Here is a 12,938-nt window from a genome sequence, read left to right on the forward strand (position 1 = left end):
AAAACCTAAGCAAATAGTTCAAATTATACCAATCGACAAACACATAAATTGTATCAATATAGTCATCAACTTAATCATGAATTCATCATTCAAAGAATTATCAGAAGTATCATCTTGTAGTGTGCAATGTAGGCAAGGCTCAAAATATCGAGTTTCGACCCTTGGGGAGACCGAAATTTTGGTGAAAACCAAGGAAATTTTCTCGGTTTGGTTTCACTCCCCAAAATGTGTTTTTTTTTTTTTTCTTTCCCTATTTTTTATGTACGTCATATTTTAGACATTTCTAAAATATTCACATGATTAATTCTATGGAAAAAACACCTAAAGTCATACTTGTGGTGTTGACCGAAGTTCGCTAATGTACGTTGAGTCGTTGACTGAAACTATACTACATAAGTACCTTCATGTAGGAGTAGATTACAAGAACTGACCCTCACAAGTATAACCCCAAACACAATAAACAAAACCCAATAGAGAACTTCACAATAACTAGAATTAACCCAAGAGATCAGTAAGAATCAACCAACAAACAAACCCCCCAGTCTTTAGAATAAATCAGCAACAAAACCCAACCCAAATCCCAATCGCTAGGAGAGAGAAACAGCCCTGCGATAGGGGAAAAGAGAGAGAGGTGCGGTTGGACCTGTAGGCCTCTGATGAGGCTGAAACTGAGGTCAATGGGAGCCCTTACTGTGAGGAAGAAAACCTCCAAAAATTAACAGATTCTGTTGGCTGATGCAGGAGTTCTGAAGTTTCTTGATTCCAGACCTTGGAGAGAGAAAACAGAAGTGATTCTTCAAGAACTGATGCTGACCTGCTTGGACAGTGCTGGAATAAAGGTCGAGTGTTCTCTATTTGGCCCTGAATACTTCCTGAAAAGGGTTTGCAGATCAGTGACCAGATCTGAGAGATATGGGCTCGAGTAGGCCTCAAGTTTCTTCACTTTGGCTGAATTGATTCTGGGTTTTAAGGCCTTTATAGATCTGATTTCTTAGTAACAGTAAACAGAGAAATAACACAGCGAATAAGGTGATTAGATAAAGAATAAACAAGGGAAAAGTGGGAGAGGAGTGGCTATCCCAGCTGCTTTAAGCAATTGACTACCATTCTTTTTTATTCAAAACTGAGAATTATGTGTATATAAGCTCCTCTATTTAAAGATGGTTGAATTACAATCATAATGAGTCTAGGAGCTAATAGGAGTTAGTTTCCAACTAGGACTAGGCACTCTTATTGCAACTATGACTAGAACTACTTAACTAGTAGTCCCTAATGGACTTTACAACCGATGGGCCCAATGGGCCCTCATTTCTTTCTAATGACTTAGCCTCTCATGTGGACTAAGTATGGATCAGCTGGCCCTTCTTTCTCTGATAACTCTTTCCATAATGTGGATCTACATCATAATTATTCATACATATAAGTTACTAACTAAAAATGTGAAATACATTATTAAAAGTCTAAAACAAACAAAACATAATGTAAATGATCCAAAATAAATAATAATATTACATAATTTTGAGTTATCTCTAAAGTCTCAAGTCTCAACGGTCAACACTAAACAGTCAACAGTCAATAATCAATTCCAAGTAGTGTCTAGGCAGTTCCAGTCCACGAGTTGCGTACCATTGTAGATGTCATAGATACTCCTCTGAATGCACCACATATGAGTCTCATGACATGTTTTGGGCCCAATTGTTTTGGTAGTCCATCAGTGCCCATCTATAAGATGCATCATCAACATCAGTTAGGTATCCCAGCCAAGGGAATGGCTCAGTCACAGGGATAGGATGTGGATGTTGCACATGATACTATCAACAAAAGATGACCTACTAGCTGAACAACCTTCCTGTCCAAATGAAGTAGAAGATCCACCATACTGTCCATTCCCACCACCATATCCAAATGAATCGGCGCTCTCGAAGGATGGCACACAATGTTTGGGAAGATGGGTTTTACCTTTTTGGTCCAAGCTCCCTTCCTTAGGTAGATTTGCTATGAATGGGCAAAATCCAAGTTTAGAATGAAGATTTGATGGCACAAGGGTAAAATCTTGAGTGTTTTACCAAGTTTCCCACTTCATAGAGAAGAAATAGGGGGAGAGGATCGAAATTTTGAAATAAGAAGGCTTAGTTTCTCATTTAAGAAGGTTTTATAAAGGCTGACCAAATCACTCGAAATTCTCACATTTCGAGGAAAATTCTTGCATTTGGGTCGAAATGTGGGAATTTTGGTCAATACTGATGGAAAACAGTAACTTTTAAAAGTCACATGGTATTTGGTATCGGAATCTTGGGATACCGTCGAAATGTGGGAAAATATCAACGGTATCGGTGGAAACCTTGAGCCATGTGTGCAGGGCATGAAATGAATGCCTCTCTTCATTATGGGTCTGCCATATCTTCACAACAGCCTTTCCATATAAACAAATCCTCTTCTAGACCATTTTCAGTCTCCAGCACTCGACTCTCTCATCAGGAGAGAGACTCATGTTCATCATCCAAAGCCTCACTTGAAGTATTTCTTGACAAAGCAGTATGATAAGATTCCCCTCCTTCAGCGGATGCATAAGTATCCCCAAACATCATGCACAGTTCAGGCCACTGTGGAAGACCATACCTTTTGAACCTTGCCCGGTTAGGATTTACCTAACATACATTAACACCCAGTCAGTAATATGATCATATCACTCCTCTTTCCCATCAACACAATTATGAAATAAAATATGCACTTACCTGTATGTGTGTTTCCCATATAGATTCACCACTGTGCAAGTTCGGGTCACGTTATTCAATGAAATTCGGTGGTGTCAAACAACTGTTTAAAACTACTGTAGTCCTACCTGAGTTTATTCATCTTGTTCCTAAATCAGCCTTATTATGAGAGACGTCCGTTTTCGCTTTAAACTCGATCGTGATGTTTCTTCAACCAGCTTTATTAAATGTGCTAGTAGTTCTATTGCCTTTCCTAGCCTCAGTCAAAATTTTCTGGACAAAGAGGTCAACATGTTCTTGGGTCCACCTTGCATTCTCAGCAACACCTTGTGAGTTGGCCATTTTTATCACTATAAAACCCAATAACATTCCTGAATAGGAGAACGTAGCCATTGGCCCATAAAAATTGGTTCATATTGAGTGAGGAAGGCATCAGTAGAGTATTAATTGTTTTCTCTGTTCATGTCACTCATATTTCTCAGCTGTCAACTTACTCAGATGTTGCAATTGCTTAAACTGTTATGTATACTCTTCTCTCTCTCTCTTTGTGTGTGTGTGTGTGTGTGCTAATGCTGTACACAGTCCATGTCTTTTTTTATGAATAATATATTGACTCATTTAGGGGATATTTATTTATTTATTGTGGACTGGTGCTGAACCTTCAAATCCTGGCCCTTGCTTCAGGTAAAGGAGATGCCCAATGTATTGATCCTTCCCCACAGTGCAGATTATAGTGAAGAAGTATGGATGGAGATAAGGGAGAAAGCTATTTCTATGTTGCAAACATTTTTCATTGATGGGGCTATTCCAAGTAATGCTATCTCTGATGAGGATGATGCATTAAGTGAAACAGGCTATGAAGATGAGCAATCTGAGAAACTAGACAGAGAGAGCGCCTCAAGGGATAATATTGGTGAGCAGTTGACTGATGACATTCAATTAAGTCCAGAGAGCCATCATAAAAAGGCCATTTTTCAATCAACGGAGTCAAACAGTCTGCCTCAAGCTTCAGGTGTGTCGCAAACTCGAGCTGAGGGAAGGCATAGCAGGTCAGGGAAGAAGAGTAAAAAGAGACATTCCCGTCGTAAATCCCATCAGAAGTCTGATGACTTGGAAAGAGATAGCAACTGTACCTCACAGCGAGAAAATGATACTGCTTTGAGTGGTACAGATCAGGTATTAAGTTCCAGTTCCCGTTTTGCTTCCCCGGAAGATTCTAGAAGTAGGAAAAATCCCATTGAATTGATAACAGAGTCAACTTCTGAGCGGCACACAAAATCAAACTTGGGGATTAATAGGACATCAGGTGAACTGCTAAAAGACGGTTATGTTATTGCTATGCATGCAAGAGATCGCCCTGCCTTACACGTGTCCAGGCAAAGAGTCCCTGGTGGTGGCTGGCTCTTGGACTCAATGTCTAATGTGACTAAAAGGGATCCTGCAGCACAATTTTTAGTCGTTTACAGGAGCAAGGTGTGCATTGAAACATTCTATGTATGTGTATACTGAGTTTAAGGTGTTATTTGTCTTGCTAATCAATCTAACATTCTTGTTTGAATGCCTTTTTTCAGGACACTATTGGATTGCGATCTTTTGCTGCTGGGGGAAAATTGTTGCAGGTACTTACGATTTTCAATATTTGTTGTAATGTTTAAGAAATATTTAACTGGGGAAATGGAATATTAGAAGGCTCTAGTTGAACACACAGAATTATCTCTGGACTTAAATTTTGTCAGCAACTTAGTTGATATTTCTGTTAAGTCACAATGTACTCAATTCAACAGCATATTCCCAATTTAATGGGGTCAACTTACATGGATCCTCTTTCACTAATCAACTCTTCAAGGCCATACTTGTTATAAGTCCTGAATTATGCATGTCTTTCCTGACTTGTCCTTGAGTCATTTGAGGTCTGGCACTGGCTCTTTAGTGCCTTTGATCTGAATCATATAACTTGTGATGCAGATCAGAGGTGCTATCCTCTCATTTAATGTGTTAAGTTTGCCTCAAATTCTTGACCCGTTTTGAAGAATGACCTGCTCCGACATATTTTGGTGGCAACCCAAATGGAAAGTTTTCTGAGATCTGTGATGGAAGCAGAGGGGTTGGGCCGATAGGACTTGGAGGAGTATATAATGTACTATCATCTTGTTGAGTCAGTCATTGTAATTTTGTGGGGTTTTTCGAGTAAGGGTTTCAGGGCGAGTTTTCTCGCCGTTGCTTGGGTGTATTCTATTTTCTACATAGTGAAACATTTTCTTCATTGCCCGAGGATGCAACACACCATATCGGTGTGTGAACCTTGTTAAATCTCTGTGCATTGTGCGGATTTGTCTTTGTTTATTTTCATATTAGTTGGTGTTTGCTCTAACATAATGTATTAAACTCAACCCAACAAAGCCTTGACTTGGCTAAAGGGGTTTGGCGACATGAAACCTGTTTCTCCCATCAACTCTGATTAAATTCATTTCTCTTTGTGGATATAGATCTATGCACAACGCAATGACCATCTCTCTAATGATGCAGCTGCTTGCAGCTCCAAACCATACAGAAGCAGGATCCTCTAGGAAATGTATAATTTAGAACTTGTTCCACACTTGACCCTATTATTAATTCTTCATGAGGCATGATTGTGAAAGCTTGATATTTTGACAAGTCAACAATGTATTTATATGTTTTTCTGATGTATCAATGTCCCACCTCCCCTTTTTCAAAGAAGTTTTTTCTTCTAAGAATGGTTATCCTTCAAAAGATCTTAAGTTAGATCTCAACCATCGATTTATTCATGGCACTTGGTGGAGCAGATACTAGAAACTAGGGATGGTAATGAGTCGGGTAGGTTATCTCTCTTGGGGATGGGGGTTGGAGGGAGGAGGGAGGAGATGATGATGATGATGATGATGATGATGGCTTAACCCACTTTTTTTTTTTCATGATGATTCCTGGGATCTGCTTTTGTAGTTTGCTTGGTTATTTTAATGGTGATTATTGTTATTCGCCACTTTGTCCTTCAAATAAATTTACCTGCTTCTTTTTCCCATTTTAGGCCTATTAGCTTATGTAAGGCACTTGGGGAAGGTTCATTGCCTTCCCGGGTAGGCGGTTTAGCCAACCGCCGCACATCTTGAGCACCCTTTGGGCATAGGGACGCAAGAACCAATCCCAGTAATCAACCGGTTGTATGAAATCTGCCCCCAACCCCTCTTTCACTTGAATTTTGAAATCCAACTCGCTCCCGGCTACCTGAAGAGCACCCTACACAGCCCGGCTAGGATTGAGCTCCCAATGCAGCCTACCCCATGTGCAACACAAGGGCCAGTTCTATATTTTATATGGTTACCAGTTGTTGCTACTCATTTTGCTAGGATTTGATAGATTTGTGTGGGCCTGGTCTGTAGTAGTTAGGCTATAGATTATGTAAGCTGTACCAAACCAGCTTATTGCAGTTTCTACTGGAACTGGTACAGATGTAGGGAAGCTGCAAAATTACCCATGCATGTGGGAGTTGATTTGTTTTTTAGTGATATGTTCAAAATTGACATTTAAATAGCTCACGTGAGAAGGCCAGGCTGTCTATTGATCTTCTGATCTTTTTACTCAATGATTAAATGAAAAGATTGACCTTGATAATCATTCGATATGTAATTTGTTCTACGATTGGGTATGTTCGGGATCCTCCAGAGTCAATTTCCTTTATTTTCTATTTGGCCCTTTTTTGGAGACTTATTTTAAGTATTCAAATTGTCAAATACATGGTTGTAAAATTAACTTGACTTGATTTATTTAAATTTTCCTTGCAAGCCATCTTATGATGTTTATTCAGATCTCTTAGGACTGTCTCTTGGTCTATATCTTTTGGAAATTAATGTAATGCTATTCGTGAAATCAGCTGCGGCAATGCCAGTGGATTCCCTCCAGGGGATTCCTCTCCTAGGTTTGAAGCTTATTATTATTATTATTATTATTTTGAATTCCAGATAAACAGAAGAATGGAGTTTGTATTTGCTAGCCACAGTTTTGACGTTTGGGAGAGTTGGACGTTGGAAGGTGCTCTGCTGGAGGAATGTAGGCTTGTCAACTGTAGAAATCCCTTGGTATGTTTCTCTGTTCATTGGTGCTGTCTATTTTTGTTGTGTGGTAGAATCCTTCCTTTTAACAATTTTTTGGTTATATAATTCTCATGATATGTGTGTGCTACTATTATCAAATTTCCTATGATCAGATAATTCCATAATGCCGATTTGATTATATTCTTGTGTGAACATTATAGATTCAAAGAATTTTGCTCAAGATATTTCTTTGCCTAGTACTAGTTAATTGAGTACCTTAAATTACCATTTATTGTTTTCCCTTCTTTTTGGGGCCAGATCTATGTAGCCGACCCCATTTAGTTGGGATAAGGCTGAATTGTTGTTTTTGTTGTATTGTTTTGCCTTCTTTTTTTTTATGCTTTGTTTGTAGAGCAGTACCAATACCTCTTGCATTATTGAATCATGCGGTGACGTACATTTATAGTTGCTCCCCTTGTATAAATCAGCTAACCAAAAGCTGGATATTCGTAATGGACTGAATATATATTTCTTGGATTAATTATAATATATGAAGGCTACGTTTGGTTGCAACGTGGGGAAGTGAAAATTTCAAACGAAAAAATGAAATTTTTGTAATCTATACTCTTAACTCCGAATCATTCCATATTTAGTTATCAAATTAATTCCACTTTACTTTGCATCCAATTCCTTTGGTTTAAAAAGTAAAATAAAAATTACAAGTAAAATGTAGGGAAAATTACATGATTACCCACTTTTGGGTTTTTCTTTACAAAATTACCCAATTTATGTTTCAATTAACAAAAATACATTGTTTTGGGTTTAAGTTTACAAAACTACCTAAAACAGTGTTCATCCTTCAATTGACTAGGATTTTTTTGACAGTTTTACCCCTTACCTCCCTTCTCATACCTGCTCCTATCCCCTTCTTCTTTTCTTCTTTCTACCCCATTTTAGGGATGCAAATAAAGTCTCCACCTTAAGCAAAAATCCAACAGGCTCCGCCACAAAATCCACAGCTCGACATACACCACATCTCCTCACTTACAGTACCCACGGATCATCATATTACAAGAACCCATGTCTAGGTGAGACATGCATCAAACACCCGTTCGGCATCCTTCATCACGTTGTGACAGGAGTAGAGCTCGACGAGCCCGATCTGAATGAGAGGGTGAGATTTGAACCCAAGAGCAACGATCTCGGCATGGACTCTTCAGCCGATGTTGAGGCCGGAATGGTTGGAGCAGGACTTGACCAGAGGGGCAAAGGTGAGTCGATCGGGCCAGATTCCACGGCTTCTCATTAGGGAGAAGAGATTGAGGGATTGTCAAGAAGGTCCAGAGATTGAGTAGCCTTTGATCAAATTGATGAGGAGGATATTGGGATTTTGGGTCTAGAGGAAGACAAGGTGGGCACAGGGCATCTTGTGGAGAGAGCCATAGATGGGGACGAAATGGGAGAAGAGCTGGTTGGATTGATGGAGGTTGGCAGAAGAAGTGGGCGTGGATTGGGCCAATTGGGTTCGAGTGCTGCAGACATGGATAAGGATTAAGATTCTCCATCCAGCATCCCGTCCACCTCTGCTCATCCTCTACGCCTCCTAATTCTTGCATTACATAATTTACATTATCTTTATCATCACAACTTCATAGACTCATGGCCACAAATATATGAGCTTGTATTTGGTCTCTATTGTTTCATGCATTGGCATATACTAGAAGTTCATTCCCTGTGAACTGGGATGTGGGCGGTGAGGCCATTGTAGGGGCAGCTGAGAACTATTAGCATCCCTGAAATGGGGGTAGAAAGAAGAAAAGAAGAAGAAGGGGATAGGAGCAGGTAGGAGAAGGGAGGTAGAGGGGTAAAACTGTCAAAAAACATCTTCACTTGAGGGATGAACATTGTTTTGAGTAGTTTTGTAAACCCAAATCCAAAACAATGTATTTTTGTTAACTGAAACATAAATTGGGTAATTTTGTAAAGGGAAACCCAAAAGTGGGTAATCATGTAATTTTCTCTAAAATGTGTCATCACTAAATATGGTAAGAAATTTAAGTAGTTTATATAATCACATTGGGTAATGATTACAAAAGTTTATTTTTATGTTTGAAAATTTCACTTCCCTACCCTTGAATTTCCCTTTGCAACCAAACATTGCCAAAAGGGTAAATATACTCATATAACAAATGCAAATTCTCTCTTAATTCAGTGATTTAACTTGGCATTTGTAAGAAGAGTCTTCTCTTTGGTGTGAAGGAGGATTCGTTGAATCTTACTGTGGATGCTTGAAATATGCTTCATTTATCAAGGATAGAACTTATATCTAATCTGATCCAAAAGGCATGTCATCAATGCAACATGGGTCTCCTGTACCTTTATGTTCTTGTATTCTTTAACTTAATTTTCATTTATAAAGCATGGTGTGGAAGTTGACAACACTTTCTACAAGAAGCTTTTGATTATTTATGTTGTGGATTTTACCTATCATTTTCTCAACCACTGCAGGCTATTTTGGATGTTCGAATAGAGATTCTTGCAACTGTAGGAGACGATGGGGTTGCTCGCTGGCTTGATTAGGGTGGCTTTGTGGGAGAAGGAAAGCTAATTTATCCCCTCCCATTTCCTTTCTTGGATTTTCATGTTTGTAATTCTCTTCATTAACTTGTAAAGCATTTGATTTTGATTATCTTAAAATAGAACCTACAGTGTTGGTATTGTGTAGTTTGTCTATCCTCTACCCAAGGAGGTTTTGGGTACAAGTTTTAGCCCCAATAGCACAGAAAGACTTGAGAATAAGACTGTGTTTGGTATGTATTCTGGTCGATGATGCATTCTGAGATGGTTTTCACTGTTTTTATCATCTCAGAATGCATCCCAAGAATGTATACCAAATGCAGCTCTAGTGTCGGCAAATTGAGGACTTCTGAGGATGCTGAAACAAACACTCTTGTAGGATAGGGACCATATAGGGTTTGAAAACAAGGAATCAGGTTCAGCAGATTTCAACCTGGATTGACCGGAATCGGTTGGATTCCACCTGAACCCTAGAAACCCAGATTGGATCGTCTCCTCTAGAATAGCAGGAAGTGGGATCGGGTTTGACCAAGTTGTGATCAAATCCCCAATTCACCCGATTCAATTCCGATTTTTAAATCCTTGGGTCCATCTCAGGGTAACACTAGTTGCTCCCGTCTGTCTCCTAGAAAGAAGTTGGTGAAACTGGGCATCATGGTGTGTGTTCCATTAATTCTTTGAAGGTTAAGCGGCCAGTCACAACCAAAGATTTGGACCCTAAGTTGAAGCTTAATCTCGGATTGGTTCACCCACTTCATAACTCTTTTCTGCAACTGAAATGTAGAATTCATAATCATGGAGGTGAAATGCTTATTTTGATTGTATATTCAATTAAATCGAAAGATTTTCTTCTTTTCTTTTTTTTTTTTTTTAACCTTGATTTATCATTTTGTTCCAACAAAAAAAATGTGTTTATGTCCCTCCTTTAAAATATTTTATTTTCTTACTTTCCAAGCATAGCCTAATGTTTTACCACTCATTAGAGCAAAACAGCTTGACAGCCAGACAAGAGAAGTAACAACAACAAAAAACAACAAAAAAGCTTAGCTTTATCCCAACTAATTGGGGTCGGCTACATGGATTCATAAGTATTTGATTTAAAAAAAAAACCTCTTTGGGGCATCCCACTCACGAACCGTCTACAACTCGAATCCTAACCCTTTAGGCAGCTTTGTTAGATGTCATACTTGGGTGAAGATTTAACTTTTGCATCTCTCTATTAATTAACTCATCAATGGTCAATTTTAGCGTTCCCTTAACCCTTTTAGCTCCATTCATCTGCATCTGCATCTGGTCACTCGTCCGTATTGGAGCATCTAAGAGCATCTAAGAGCCTCCTTTGGATATGCCCAAACCATTGTAACCGACAAGAGAAGTAACAATAACCATTATTTTGGAAGATGGTGTTTGTCAAGATTGGCAATACCAATAGACCACTTGTAAGCGGAAGGAATCACAGGAATTCTTTTAGTATTGCGTCAGATTGGATCATGGTTTCAAGTATTTGTATCGTATGGGTTGTATAGTATAGTATTGGTATTAGCTGAGATCAATCTCTGATCTCTGATCGATCCGAATTGATTATCTATATCGTTTCAGGGGGAAAACAGTAAAAACATGGTACCTTTTCAAAAAGCAAGGGTAAAATTGATTGATATTTACCAATCCGATCTGATCCGGATCCATGGATTGGATTGACAAATACCCACTTTTTTTCTTTCATGAGAACAACAAATACCTAATTTAAATTTAAAGTTATAAATTGGTTAGGTTAATCTTAATTCCTTAAACCACCATGGATTAGCCTTTCCATGTCAAGTTTTGGGTCCCAAGATCCATCTCAAGTTTAATTTCATTTATTAAACCAAAACTGTCAGGGTGACTCTTCATCTCTTATATGTTTTTATTTAGGTTCTATTTGGTTGCAAGGGAAAAATTAAAGGGTAGAAAAGTGAGATTTTTCAAATTTAAAAACAAAATTTTTACAATCATTATCCCACCTGATTATATTAGTAACTCCAAATATTTGGTTATAAAATTTCACTTTATTTTGTATCTAAATCCTCTGGACTTGAAAAGTAAAATAAAAATTACATCTAAAAATATACTTAATTAAACAGGATCTAGGTTCTCTTTCCAATGACTTGGGTGCCTTACCGTTTACCTCCTACCCATCAATGGTTGGGATGATTTGGACAAGCATCCCAACACTTGCCAACACCTGGGTATGCATGTCCAAATCATTCCAGCCATTGGATGGGTGGAATGTAAATAATTGGTGTTGGAGATGATCTTTTTCCCAGCAAACATGTAAAGAAATTTAAATAGTTTATGCAATCATGTTTGATAATAATTACAAAATTTTTCATTTTAATTTAAAATTTTTCACTTCGGCTCCGTTTGGATGCAATGGAAATTCAAAGGGAAGGGAAGTGAAATTTTCATACTTTAAAAAGAAATGTGTATAATCATAACCCCATGTGATTGTATAAACTACTTAATTTTTTTAATCATATTTAGAAATGATGCATTTTACATGTTAATTTTATTTTACATATTATAGCAAATGGTTTTAGATGCAAACCAAAGTGAAATTTTATAACCAAATATGGAATGATTTGAAGTTAATGTTAAAGTCACATGGGTGATGATTACATATATTTCTTTTTTAAATATGAAAATTTTACTTCCCTTCCCTTTAATTCCCCTTATAACCAAACATAGCATTCCTTTTTCTTTAATTTCCCTCGCAAGCTATTGGAGCTATATTTCAAAACATTTTACACCTTTAGTAATAAAGTCATGGTTCTTTCAATAGATTCCAATTGTATATTTCTAAAGGGAAAAAAAGGAAACTTGAAGTCTCATGTAAGGGGAGCCACTTTGGATTCTATCCCCTAATTTTTGTTATTGTTTATTTATTTACTTTTTATTGATAGATTAGTGGAGAAGGAAAGTATGAACCAAGTCCTCCTCATTGGATGGGTTTGTTGGAGCCGTCAAGAATTTATTATTTCATTATTCTTTTCATAAAAGTAAGTTGGGTGATGAAATATCTTGGTGATGAATGTAATGCATGTAGGATGTTTTGGCTTTACTGATCTATATGGAGTGTCAGGTAGACAATCAGCACTTATTATAATTAGTCATAACTTGTCAATCTTTTTTCATAAATCTTTGTAGTCGTCCTTATTTAGAATCTTCATATAATCGAACCCATTAAATTAAAATAAGGTTTTGAATATTGTTGTAATGTAGAAGGTATGCCAAGTGCTTGTTCACAAAATGATGAATTAGAGATATAGAAGGTTATTGTTTAACTTGATTCTCAATAATTTATATAAAATTTTTTTTTTAAATATTAGAAAAAAAAAATTTTGAAACTTGGAGAAGCATCTATTCATCTGCTAGAACATCCTAGAATTAAAAATAATAAGTTGAACAAGAATCGCTTACTTTTTCACTCTGCCTCTCCTTACAAAAATTACACTTTGCCACCCAATTCTCGAAGTTTGCACGTTTTCCTTCACTTTCCTTCGCTTTTCAACATAAATCTGTTTTTACAATATAACAATAATACCAAAAAAAAAAAAAAAAA

At 37.4% G+C, this 12,938-nt stretch overlaps 1 protein-coding gene across 1 annotated transcript in view; it reads left to right on the plus strand.

The window, feature by feature from the left end:
- The window catches only part of LOC122070958 (C-terminal binding protein AN-like), a 27,888-nt gene extending 18,401 nt beyond the window's left edge, over positions 1–9,487 (plus strand). The window contains exons 6-9 of the mRNA XM_042635207.1: positions 3,399–4,187; positions 4,286–4,333; positions 6,692–6,808; positions 9,272–9,487. Coding sequence (XP_042491141.1) covers positions 3,399–4,187; positions 4,286–4,333; positions 6,692–6,808; positions 9,272–9,343 — 1,026 coding nt within the window. The 3' untranslated portion in view covers positions 9,344–9,487. The remainder of the gene's footprint in view (positions 1–3,398; positions 4,188–4,285; positions 4,334–6,691; positions 6,809–9,271) is intronic.
- The last annotated feature ends 3,451 nt before the right edge of the window (positions 9,488–12,938 follow it).

The sequence above is a fragment of the Macadamia integrifolia genome, unplaced genomic scaffold (genome assembly GCF_013358625.1).
Source record: "Macadamia integrifolia cultivar HAES 741 unplaced genomic scaffold, SCU_Mint_v3 scaffold_15A, whole genome shotgun sequence".
Taxonomy (NCBI): domain Eukaryota; kingdom Viridiplantae; phylum Streptophyta; class Magnoliopsida; order Proteales; family Proteaceae; genus Macadamia; species Macadamia integrifolia.